The sequence below is a fragment of the Populus alba genome, chromosome 8 (assembly GCF_005239225.2).
Source record: "Populus alba chromosome 8, ASM523922v2, whole genome shotgun sequence".
In the NCBI taxonomy this organism is placed as follows: domain Eukaryota; kingdom Viridiplantae; phylum Streptophyta; class Magnoliopsida; order Malpighiales; family Salicaceae; genus Populus; species Populus alba.
In genome coordinates this window covers 12,629,057-12,641,759 of record NC_133291.1, presented here as the reverse complement: position 1 = coordinate 12,641,759, position 12,703 = coordinate 12,629,057, and the positions used below count along the sequence as shown (strand labels likewise).

Below are 12,703 nucleotides of genomic sequence, written 5' to 3'. Positions count from 1 at the left end.
TAAACTTATTATTAAAATGATTAAATTAAAAAAAAATAAAAAATTAACATAATAAAATAATCTCAATCTACCTAGATTAACATGTAAAATTTATAACCCAAATTATAAAACTTTAATAAGTTTATAAAAAAACAAATTAAAAATTTAATTCTGAACCTAAAATAATATATATATATAAAAGAAGTAATCCAGTCAGCCTCCTGACATGGTCATAATAAAAGTATTGTTCTTAGTATTATTAAACAGATTGTTGACAATGCTCGTTGGCCAATGACTAGTAGTTGCAACGACAAATCTTCAACTACTCGCCAGTCTCATCCCAAGAAACCAACCAATCATACACAAATACACACGCAAAAGAGAGGAGACGATTAGTATCCATGATTACACAGACTGAAAACCACCATAGACAAGAAGAAATCAAAAGCCTATTTTGAGATATTTACAGAGAAGACATGGGCATGATGAGGTCCGAGGCAGCTGGATCAAAAGAAGCAGCTGTGAGCAGCTCTCGATCACGTTCAAAAAAGGCCATGTCGTCTTCAGTTAAAGTCACCCAAGCCTCGATTCCTTTACCATCTTTAGCGTCCATAATTGAAACCACATTCTTGTAATCCCCGGCAGGAATGGTTACCCAGGTGGGCTTTCCCCACCCAAAATCGATGCCGTAAAACGGGAGCCTGCAGAAACTGGTGCTTACATAAAAGTCTACATTACCTTCTGGAAGCATGCTTGCTGCCTCTTGGAATGATTCACAAATAGCCATGGAAGCCTTATCTTTTCCAAGTTTCTTCAGGTATTTCTCACCAAAATCTTGCAACCCTTTCCTTAGCTGACGAACCAGGCTTTGCAATTGAACCTCGCATTCTGTAGCACATGAAGCGAAGTAACCCTCGAGGTTTCCAATAGTGTGTTCAGGCAAAGGAGGCACCGTTTTCTTGCGTAAATTCACCGATTGTGAGAGAATAGAATATCTTAAATGCTCTGAGTTCGATCTTGCGGCGTTCATTGCGCATTTCCAAATCAGGGCTGTTACAGCTTCAACTCTTGTCGGACATGTCACGCTTTCACTGACAGCTTTAACCTGAAGAGCAGCAACCTTTGAGGCATCAAGGACAACTCTCTTTGTAACGCATCTGTCACGCATAAATTCGAGAGCTGCAGGCTTTGAAAGCGATATATTTTGAGGAGGAAATACGAGTGATGCGTTGAACAAAGGAAGTACGGTACTGTCGCCAGAACGAAAAGCCGCAGCTGCCCAATCCTCCATGAATGTGCTAAAGGTTACCGGATCAGCTACCTTGTGAGAGATGCAAACTCCTATCGCCAACCCGCCGCAGGCAAAGAAATTTGCTTGAACAAGCACTAGACTTCCCGTGAGTTCCTCTGGCGACTCAATCCCAATAGGAATGAATTTTCTTATCACCCCAGCATCAGGCTTTTCAAGAAACTCGGACAGAAGACAGCTGACTCGTGCTTCAACAAAAACAGCTCCAAAATCGTTGCATTCAATAGAGGCATCATCTTTGATTCTGCCAGCAAGTGGGTAGAATCGGGATAAGGTTTCGGACAGTGATCTCTTTAGCCTCTCGGATTGGTGAGCAACCGTGAATTTCTGCTGGAAGCTTGAGTAGAAGAGAACCAGAGGTTCGTATGCCACAGGAGCAAGCTGATCCAGAAGGCAAAGGTTGAACTCTCTTAGGTGACCAGGGGTTGGAGAGGATGGCTTTACGGCTTCTCTCGTAATTATCTCGACATCCATCTTGTTCTCCTACAGCTTCCCAACAGAAGGCAGTACTAATTTTCTCACTCTGCGTTGAAGGCAGGGAGAAATAAAAAGGGATAAGGTGCGCAGCCTGGGTTCTGATCCGGTTTGCCAGCTCAAGATAACAACGTATACCTAATGACTAATGTGACGATGAAAGTTAAAGAACAAGGAATAATTAATAATTAATCATTATATGCATATTAGGGAACAGCTAACCTGTCAATTTCAGGGAGGTCATCTACAGATTTCGAGATGAGTTTACGTTATTTTGCTTACAGCAGCAGCAGCAGCAGGAATGACAACTTATGTCTTCTTCATCCTTTGCCTGCAAAATAAACAAAACCTAATGACGATGCAAGAAAAATAATTAAAAAAAAATTTAATTTTATTTATATTTTTATATTAATTTTGATATGCTGTTATTAAAATAGTTATTTTATATATATTTAAATAAAAAAAATACTCTAAAAAAATATACTTGTAAAATTATCAAATTATAAAAAAGTTGTAAAGATACCATGGTTAATTAATTAAGCAGGCAGGTTTGTTCAAGAATAACTTTGAGACGTTCACGGATCGACAGTGGATATGCATGATAATATTTTAAAAAAAAAAGCTAGCTAGAATGATTTTTTTTAGCTTTTTTAACTAAATTTAGCTAAAAATATAGAGCATGGATGTCCTCGCTTTTATAGCTTTGAAAATTACTTGAAAAATAATAACTTTCAAGAAGATGCCATCAAATTATTAGGTTGTGAATGTGCAACTACTAGTCAGGTTTTTATTTTATTTATATTATACTGATTACTTAATAAGTAACTAATTTAAATATTTATACCATTTATTATAAATAGTATTTATTATTCAATATAAGATTATGATAATTTCATATAAAAAAATAAAAATAAAAATAAAAATAAAAACATGAAGGCTGATTTTCAATCAAACAAATATTAAAGGATAAAATTAAAATAAAAAATTAACTTTTAAAAAAAATCAAATGTTAAAGAATCTTATCCAACAACGAAGAAAAATAAAAATTAAATGAGAATATGGTAGCCTTGTAGAAATTAAAATGGAAAAAAAAAATTAGATCTCAATTTCTAACAAGAAAAATATTGAAAGATGAAATTAAAAAAAATATATAATTCAAAAAAATAAAATAAAATAAAAACCCTAACGTTATTCCACCTGGGTTACCACACAAAATTTATAACTTAGTTGTGATATTAGGGTATAATCTAATCAAAAGTGAATTAAATAAAATTATGAAGCTTAATTACCTAATAATTTCCAGTTAAAAAATATAGAATGATGAAATTAAAAAAAAAAATAAGTTTAAAAAAGAAATAAAGAAAAAACAAACTTGGACAAATCTTTTAAGCTTAGGTTAATCTCACAAAATCACAACCCGTGAAATCTTAATTTGAGCTTAATGAAAAAACTTAATTTTCAGCTAAATTTAATGTTGACAGATGAAATAAAAAAAAATATCTTAAAATTTTTATCAAATTATAAAATAATAATAAATAGAATGAGAAATAAATCTCATATAAAAAAATAAAAAAGAATGAAATCACAGAAAAAATAATTAATTTTTTAAATTATTCTAAATAAAATAAAAAATATTAAAAAATAAGAAACAAATTTAATAAATAAAAAATAATTCTAAAAAAAAATAAAAACCAAATTTAATATATAAATAAATTAAAAAGAATAAAGTTGAAAAAAAAAATCTAAAATGATAAATTGATTTTATATAATACAAGAAAATCCACATTTCCAAATGAGCGCTTATGCAGATTCCACGCGCGGTGGCTTGTACTGGCGGCTTTAGCCATGAGAGCAGTAATCTCTGAACCATCAAATACAAATCTTTTTGGGCCACGTTTGGTTTCCACACGGAACTGCACGGCCCGACCATGCAATCACGTGTGAAATGGACGTGTAACCAATTACTTTTTTAACAATATTTATATTTATTAAATCATCAGGTAACTTCTAAATAAATTTTATTACAATGAAAAATCATATTTTATTTAATTATTATTATTTTAACAATAATTTAGTAGTCTCATTGTATTAAAAAAATTGAAAAGATAAAAAATCCATTTAAACAAGTTTAATATTTTTATTTTTAAGAATAATTAAGTTATTTAATTATGTTAAAAAATATGATAAGTGATTTTATAAAAATATATTTGGAAATAACCAATTAATTCTATATAAAAAAAATTAGTATTTTTTTAATGGAAAAATAATTATTTTATTGTTACATTTTCCAGTACACTATAATGATTTTTAGGTTTTTTTTTTTTAATTTTAATTATAATCCATATATCAAGGTCACTTGCCAGCTTTTCATAGGGTGTTTGACAGTATGTTTGGAAAACGTTTTTAAAAAAATTAATTTTTTTTTTATTTTTTATTAATATATTTTTGATATTTTCAAATTATTTTAATATATATTAATTTTAAAAATAAAAAAATATTATTAATATACTTTTTAAATTAAAAAAATATTTTAAAAAATAACTACAATTATACTTACATGCATTTCTTTGACTTTGAAAGCTACTAATCCCTTATGCAAAATATCAGCTCATTAAATTAGTATTTGAATTGTCTGCCAGAGCTGCAAGCCTGCAACAACGGAAAAAATATCAGAGCAAAAATATTTTTGAATAAAAAATAGGAGTTTCGTTAGCTTCCACTTATTTTATTGTTTTGAGGTTTTGATGTGTTTGTAGTGACTTTTTTGTTTTTTTAAGTATTTTTTATTTAAAAATATATTAAAATAATATTTTTTATTTTTAATATCAACATATTAAAATGATAAAAAAATAAAAAATATTAATGTTTTTTTATAAGGTTACAGTGGAATTTTGCTAAGAAAACACAAAACTCTGTTAAAAAAGGAATCAAAACAAGCCATGCCCATTTGCCAAGCCACTACAATCAAAGAAACTTGCCTGGATTCTATAGCTGCAGGCAGGAATTGTTTTAACATTTCTGTATCAGGATTTTTAAAACGTCAGAGAGGACGCATTTGATTCGAGCCTCAACATATTCAGCCCCGTGATCATTACATTCGATGGAAGAACTGCCTTTGAGTCTGCGCCTGCGGGCGGACAAAAATGAGTTGAGGTTTGAGACAGTGAGTTCTTAAGTAGCAGCGGCTTTGACAAGGTGATCCTGATCACCATAATTCCTTGGCTAAAAGAGAAGCAGTAGAAGGGGCGTCGGAGAGTACATGTGCTTGCAACAAAATCTGGGCAGTAAACAACATCTGCAGCCCCTTTAACAATTCTTCCTGCTCGAATCTAAACCTGTTTTGCTGATGCACTATGGCCAGTTGACTTATTGATAATAGTACATAAAACAGGAATGATTTTGGTGAACATTTCCAACAGATTCAAGATTATGTCCAGCTTCTCAAAAAAAACAAAAAAAATTATGATCAAATTCATAGTATGAACTATGCTAAGACATGCATTTTAAAGTGCATGATCGATCATAATCGTACAACATTTTCAATTTCACCCCTTTATTTTGCGCATATAATTTAAACAGGTAACATAAACCTCAGACAATCAATTGCATCTAAACTTTTTATCAAGAGATTATTCGATTTTCACGTGTAAGCTTACTTCATGTCTCTCTTCACCGCTAGAAGGGAGGCCATAGAAATCTGCCAAGTAGGCCAGAGCTTCCGAGTTGTTTTCACAAATTTTCCACAGGGATGCAACCTCTCCTTTGGAGACAGTACCCCAATTCTCACAATCACCAAGAAAATCTAAGAGCTTCTGGTAGTATGAGTCATAGTTCATCACAAGGAAGGGAACTGGAAGCTCTGATCCAATTCTTTGTAGTTGAATCAGTGTTAAAATCTCAAACATCTCATCTAAAGTACCAATTCCACCAGGAAGAGCAACTACAGCAGTCCTATCTGAGCAACTACTCCTAACAGCAGCATCCACCAAACCATGCTTTCTTGCAGAAAAAAACCTACATTTTATTCAGAATGGTTCATGCAATTGTTCAGTCACCAAAACTATGATGATCATGTGTCCAGCAACTGCAACATTTACCTGCATGTAAGATAAGTTTCTGATGGTAGGTAAGAATGAAAATTTGAGGCCGTCCATTCGCCAGCTTCTTTAGCTATCTTAAATCCACCTACAGGCTTTCCTGCTTCAAGTGCGCCTTTAGTAGCAGCATCCATTAGGCCTGGACCAGCCCCAGTCCATGATGTGCAGTCCAAAAGATTTGCAACCTGCAAATTACACATGTAATAAAAGTCATTAAAACCCATTATGGAAATTTCATCCAAGGTGTTTCTTGAAAATGTTTAAGGCCAATAATTATGCATATTAATGTATGCTCTATAAAAATATAAAGGAACACGACAAGCAGGACAAGAATTGATATTACCTCTCTACCCAACTCTAGTGCTTGCGAATAATGTGGATGATCAGGTCCCATTCTTGAAGAACCCAAATAAACAACTCCCCTTCCAAGCCTATGTATGAGTTCATAGCATCTCCCTATCTCTTTTCTGATCTTCAAACACGAAAGCCAAATTATCAAACAAACATTTAACATTTTTTCACAACTTCATACAATCAAGTAAATGGTCAGCTAGTCAATATAGCAAACAGCAGTAACCAGGAGCACAAGATTGACCTCTGTAACCAAATCGAAGTATTTTTTAAGGAGAATCCAACAAATATGTTCTGTTGGATAGTAAAACTTCCATAGAAATGCCCACAGTAGAAAGAATATGGCCAGACAAGGGATGATCGCAAATCATATCAATGAGACACCATAGGCTATATTCCTGATATTCCCAAGAGATAGTCCAGCAGGAAAATCATTTTGTTATACAAACAGCATGAAACTTGGATGCCAGATAGGCTGAGTTGAAGGAAAGCTTTTCAATAATAGAACTTGGAATACTGTGGATTTTGCTTCACCAACTGACCTGGACAGAAACTGCAACTGCAGAGCCCACGTGAACTTCTATAGCAGCTATAAATGAGACATCTTCAGATAACTTAAAGTGGCCAGTAGAAGTATTTCGTGGATCGTGGTTATCAAAGAAAGGGACCACCAAAGACTAACGGAACTTATGAGCAATAAGCATAGTGCTTAAGCCTTGCATAATTATTTTACAGACAGATTCACAGGGAGAATCAGTAACTTGTCATAACATTAGCTTCAACGGATTAAGCAAGGTAGCAGAAACCAAAATTTTGAAATAAATGCACTCACTGAAGTGCTGAATCAAGCTAAACTAGTAGCCACATTAAGATTTTTTGATAGCTCCCTAAATTAAATCTTGACAAATAAACAAGTTTGCTGCAAGAATATCAACTCCTGGGAACTTAGAACGAGTTTCCTTATCCATTAATGCTTACATTGCCAAATAATTTGGATGTCCACAGTTTCTAAAAAAATCTACAAAAGAAGCAACAGCTTATGTTAGAACAAACCCTACTGTTTAAAATCAAGTCCTCCAATTGCAGAAAGCATTGTCATTGCCTCCAATACTTTAATAATCAAGCATCGTCTGCTCAAAATAGTCACTTTACTATTTCCATACTTAAACTCCATTTCCATCACTCAATTTCCAACACCAGCACTAGCTGGAAAACTACAACCTTCGTGTCGCATATTTTGTATCCCAAAACAAGTCCAAGAAATCTCCAAATCATTTTCATTCTCTCTCTGTCAAAGTTCTCCATTTCTATGTTGGTTACCTATCTTCTATTGCTTCTACTAACCATAGTAAACCGCCTCACTATCCACACTCTATAAAGCAACCACAATCTACTACCTAGAAAACAGTCGAAGAGAATAAAGAGAAGTTCATTACAAATTTATTAAGCATTTGCAATATACTAATAAATGACACAAACTGAAAGGCCAAAGACCCTCAAGCAGAAGCAGAACACTTGTGGAGGAAAAATGTACAAGAGAGCAATTAGAAAGTGGGATTACCTCGGTTGGGCTTGTTCTCTCATCAAAGTCAACCAATTCACTCTTGCAGAGTGAAACTCTTATTTTGCAAGGCTTATTAAATTCTGAGCACATAGTGCTAAGATTAAGCCTCTCTTTTCTACATAAAGGTGGAAACTTTCCAGTATTCCTCACCAAAACATGAGAACCCAGTGAACACCCAATTGAAAAACCCATCTTTGTATCTTCAATACGAGTCAAGTTAAGTTAGCGTTGCTTCATACAAGGAAATGGGCATGGATGCTTTAACTGTAACTTACAAGAAATATAAAATAGAAACAATGGAGGTCAGCTTTTGCAAGGTGGGAAATAAAGATTCTGGGTTTCAGCAACTTGCTTGCTCCCAATTGCTAAATAAAGCGATGATGCCTCAAAATCAAGCGGGTTGTCAGTGGAAGTTCATTAAACCACGAGTTTGTTCCAAGTAGAGATTGATTGATAGCGGACTTTTTTGAAGGTTGGAATCAATAGCAGACAAATAGAGAAGGATAGGAAAACCTGCAAGTTTTGTTAATTAGATTCCAATCGTTTTCAAAAAACTCTGAATCGTATATTTTTTTTTTAATTAAGATTTTTTTTAACAATTTGTCAAATTTTATTTTCAAATTAATACTAGGACAAATATGTACATTAGACTGAAAATGTTAGCGTTTATCAACTATTTTACCCTTAATCTTTAAATTTACTCCATTTTAGTATGCACACGTTAGTTTTGTCTCTAAAAATTAATTAAATAATTTTATTATCTTTCTCTTAAATTAACCAATTAATTTTACGATGTATTAATCTATGTTAATTTTTTTTATTTGAGATGGATGACTGTTTGTAGTAAATATTATTTTTTATTTATAAATATATTAAAATAATATTTTTGATTTTTAAATTTTTTTTAACATTAACATGTTAAAATGATTTAAAAATAATAAAAATAATTTAATTTTAAGTAAAATAAATCTTAAATTTTAAGTAAATATTATTTTAAACCCAATATCAAAAGCTACGGTTGACAACACTTTTCAAACTTGTTTGATGACGTGATTCGATTATAGAATTTAACTGGAAATCACCAACAGTTTAAATTGACTAAAAAGCATATTTGAGAAATATAGGAAATATTATAGACTTAATTGATGAAATTTATAGTTTAGGATGCAATTGAGAAAGAGTATATGGATTTGGACTCCAAAGGATAATGTAAAAAGTTTCTATGCTGCTAGTTGTCCCATGAGAAGAATTTTGTGAAATGGTAAAAATATTCTTGTGGTAGAATAACTTGTTTGCATCTGATATCTTTCATTTAATTTCATTAAAGTAAAATTATGTCAAGAAAGGTTTTTTTTTTTCTATTTATGTCTTTAAAAATATCCCACTTTCTGGCTTTATATATATATAAAAACTCCAAGGTTATGTTTAGTTAATGTTTTAAAACAAAAAATAAAAATAAAAATAAAAATATAATTAGTCAATCAAATAAAAACAAAAACATTAAATAAATATATTTATAAAATAAATTTTTATCATTTCAAAATAAAAATTCAAGGTCCTAAATGATCTGATTCCAATTAACCCAATTCAATTTTATTATATTAGGTAATATTTATGATTATGATAATATCTTTTATTTGAAAATATATATTAAAATAATATTATTTTATTATTTTTTAAAATTTATTATCTAAATTTATAAAAAAATAAAAAAAAATATTTTTTTATAAATATTTTTTAAACGAAAAAAACACAATTAAGCACAATCCACACCCGCAGAAGGTTCCACTTTTACACAATAAAATACATACAAAAAAGAAATGAGATCAAAGTCCTTGGTAGATACACAAGACGTGGGCTAAAATCAAGACAGCTCTTAGATCACCTGTGATCTATAGCTCCTTCATGAGTTACAGCGAGAACTAACAAAATAACTAGTTTTATCCTCCCTTCATCATCAACGTGAGTCCAGCTACTAACTCCTGGTCTGATCCAGCATACAGTCCCCGTGCAAATGGCAGAGTTGCCAGCTACATTACTGGGCAAAGATATCACCGCCTAAACATTTTTATTAAAAAATAATATAAATTATATCTTTAGATTTTATTTAAAAGTTTAAGCTATTAGGTTAAGATAGTTCTTTAACGTAATATCAAAACCTTAATAACCAAACGATCACAAGTTCAAATCTCACCATCCCTATTTATTTGATAAAAATTATGCACAAGATAATATAGACTTGTGTAAGTTTCAAGTCTAAAGAGCTTTCACTTGAAGGAGTGTATTAGAAAATAATATAAATTATATCTGGAGATTTTATTTAAAAGCTTAAGCTACTGGATTAAGATAGTTCTTTAACATGATATTAAAGCCTTAATGACCAAGCGGTCACGAGTTCAAATCTCACTATCCCTATTTATTTGATAAAAATTATGCACAAAATAATATAGACTTGTGTAAGTTTCAAGCGTAAAGAGCTTTCACTTGAAGAAGTGTATTAAAAAATAATATAAATTATATTTAAAATCTCACTTAAAAGCTTAAGCTATTAGATTGAGATGGTTATTTGACAACCTTGACACTGGCTACCAGATAAAAAATTGGTGGGGCAACAAAGAAATCGGGCTTGGATCCATGAGGATATCAAACTCATGAGCATAATGACCATCTTGCTGCTCCCAGACCAATCAATGGAATTGAACAATTTATACATATGGATTGATATCTAGCTGGACGATGTTGAGGTGGGTATAGCACGGGGAACAAGGACTGCTTCACTGCTCGCAGCTTTAGTTGCGGCGATCTCTTCCAAGCGCTTCCAGGTGGCTTCTTGTTTTGTTTTGAACTCCTCTGCCTCTGCTTCATGTTCTTGAAACTGGCGCAAGCACTCCTCGAACAGCTCGGGGTCAGTATCAGCAAAAATCTTGCGAGCATTAACTGTCAAGCTCTGCACCACCTGATTCCAGTGGTTACGTCCATTTTTCTCCAGGGCAGGGAAGATAATGGGGAGTCTAGCTTTGCTGTTCTGTCTGATTAAGTTCTCGATATGATCATTGTTCCACAAGTACAAGCCCTTTCGGCCACCTGTAAGAGCAAGAACCAGTAAGCTCACCTTTGAATTAGGAAACCATTGCTGTGAATGATGCGGGGTCGACCAAAATCAGAATAGTTTTATTTGAGAAGAAAATGGTAACAGAAGATAATCAATGACTTTACAATTAGAGCAGACATCATTACAGAGCCTCAAGAAGAAGCCTCCGCTGAGAGGAAATTAATCCCAGAAAAAGGTGACCCTGCCACTTATAAAGCATTTCCCAAACCTAAGAGATGATCAAAAACAGTTCCACAGAAACTAGTTTACATGACAATGTAACCAATCTCCACATGCCAGCACATACCCTAGTTGCCACTCACCACTCAATCACCCTAACAACACCTAGAGCCACCAAATTAAGAACTACTCCCATGTGATACCATCGTTGTTATCACTCATAATACCATAATTGGCACACATACCATCATTTTTTCCCAAGTCTAGTTTCAAGGCTACCACTGATATGGAACTTATAATCACACATGGCCCACTGTTGAAAGAAGTAAATGTGGCAAAATCCAGACAAGGGCCAGGAAACAGAAGCAAAAATGAGACTTCACATACAGATCTTAACTGCCAAAGCATTCCAAGAAAGAAGGCTTGATCCTGAAAATTGAAGCACAGTGGAAGGGTTTTTTATTTTTCATTGTTCTCTGCAAACCTCAAACTCTCGAGCTACTTGATTTGTCATTTTTTTCTCTCTATAAAATTGCAGTCATCCGTCCAATCATGAAAGAAAGAATCCCCTTGGTGCAGGGCGATGCCATTTAATTTTCAAGGTTTGTCAAATAAAGATGCACTTAGTACTAACCTTCAGCCTGAACTAATATTTATATGAAAAGAGAAGATTTTATAGAAAGAAGTGTACAAAAGATTATTGGCGCACAAGGCATCATCCAATCCAGCTAACCAAGGATAAAAAACACAAAATCAAGGACATTCTTTTGAGTATCTGTGAGAGAAGTGCCCTAAAGACACTTGCAGCATGACCTCCCTAGGAAATGAGAAAAAAACAATCCTAACCTGCAAGAATGGTCTGAACTAATAACCAGTAGTGCCCCCCACTAAGCATAGGGTACAAACAATATGTATATTATATGTTGCACACACCCTTGTGATGATTTAGATAAGTTTACAATGTTCAAGAAATCATCAAACAAGCAAGGAAATGATTCACAAAGGTCAAGAACGAAGAACTTCTAAATATAATGGTTATCGACTTCGACAATCAAGATTTTGTAATAGGGTCCAATAATTAGTATCAGAGCTTGTGCTCTTACTATAGAACTTTACCATCTTAGAATTAGACATCATCGACTTTAATGAATTAGATTTTCTAGAACAATAGTAGATGAAGATAATATAGACTCACCTAGCTCAAACTTCATTGAACAAGATGAAGATGTTGATGGGAGTTTTGATGACTTAATTAACTTATGTGAAGCCTTACATAAAAAGAGCAAGATGTATAGAAAGATTAATACAAAAACTTGGAAAAGATGCATGAAAATTTGAAAACTGAAAATAATAATTTGCTTGAAAAATGTGATAGATTAACACAAGTAAATGAATCATTATGTGGTATTGTTAGTTGTGATAGATCAAAGTTGCCGCTAAACCCAGGTGTATACAGATTGTCCTCTGAAGCAGGTTTCAGTACATTAAAGGACAGTACAAACCTAACCTCAAAATCAGAGAAGAGCAGCCAGATGCAAGGAATCCATATCAAAGGAAACCACAGAAGAAACCAAACCCAGTATTTCTATCATAAATTAAACAAAACCCGGAAGCATTTTTTATTAGAGAAATCACATCATCGACTCGGTTGTCTGTCC

At 32.8% G+C, this 12,703-nt stretch overlaps 2 protein-coding genes and 1 non-coding gene across 4 annotated transcripts; all 3 read right to left on the bottom strand.

Annotated features, from left to right (window-relative positions):
* Positions 1-206: 206 nt before the first annotated feature.
* On the bottom strand, positions 207-2,064 carry LOC118053581 (epi-neemfruitin B 7-O-acetyltransferse L7AT). The gene is made up of 2 exons (XM_073410678.1): positions 1,985-2,064; positions 207-1,900 (listed from the first exon to the last, which is right to left on the bottom strand). The coding sequence occupies exon 2, from the start codon at positions 1,760-1,762 to the stop codon at positions 443-445; it is 1,320 nt and encodes a 439-aa protein (XP_073266779.1). The 5' UTR covers positions 1,763-1,900; positions 1,985-2,064; the 3' UTR covers positions 207-442.
* A 3,092-nt stretch (positions 2,065-5,156) lies between these two features.
* On the bottom strand, positions 5,157-8,329 carry LOC118053569 (probable cytokinin riboside 5'-monophosphate phosphoribohydrolase LOGL10). 2 transcript variants are annotated; one of them, XM_035064883.2, is made up of 4 exons: positions 7,772-8,329; positions 6,203-6,331; positions 5,860-6,044; positions 5,157-5,776 (listed from the first exon to the last, which is right to left on the bottom strand). In XM_035064883.2, exons 1-4 carry the CDS (start codon positions 7,964-7,966, stop codon positions 5,392-5,394), a joined length of 894 nt encoding a protein of 297 aa, XP_034920774.1. In that variant the 5' UTR covers positions 7,967-8,329; the 3' UTR covers positions 5,157-5,391. The 2 variants fall into 2 exon arrangements, with proteins under 2 accessions (XP_034920774.1, XP_034920782.1); XM_035064891.2 differs by having other exon boundaries at positions 6,203-6,326; positions 7,772-7,911.
* A 1,942-nt stretch (positions 8,330-10,271) lies between these two features.
* On the bottom strand, positions 10,272-12,234 carry LOC118053558 (uncharacterized). Its single transcript, XR_012170513.1, has 2 exons — positions 10,991-12,234; positions 10,272-10,858 (listed from the first exon to the last, which is right to left on the bottom strand). It is a non-coding gene; the product is annotated as an uncharacterized protein (transcript).
* Between the last annotated feature and the right edge of the window lie 469 nt (positions 12,235-12,703).

What these genes read in the sequence shown, in the direction of transcription:
- LOC118053569 (XM_035064883.2), bottom strand. Translation starts at nt 7,966, where the DNA reads ATGGGTTTTTCAATTGGGTGTTCACTGGGTTCTCATGTTTTGGTGAGG. An exon ending in CACTAGAGTTGGGTAGAGAG is followed by an intron (nt 6,045 to 6,202) that starts GTAATATCAATT and finishes TGTAATTTGCAG; the next exon opens with GTTGCAAATCTTTTGGACTG. An exon ending in GAAACTTATCTTACATGCAG is followed by an intron (nt 5,777 to 5,859) that starts GTAAATGTTGCA and finishes AATAAAATGTAG; the next exon opens with GTTTTTTTCTGCAAGAAAGC.
- LOC118053581 (XM_073410678.1), bottom strand. Translation starts at nt 1,762, where the DNA reads ATGGATGTCGAGATAATTACGAGAGAAGCCGTAAAGCCATCCTCTCCA.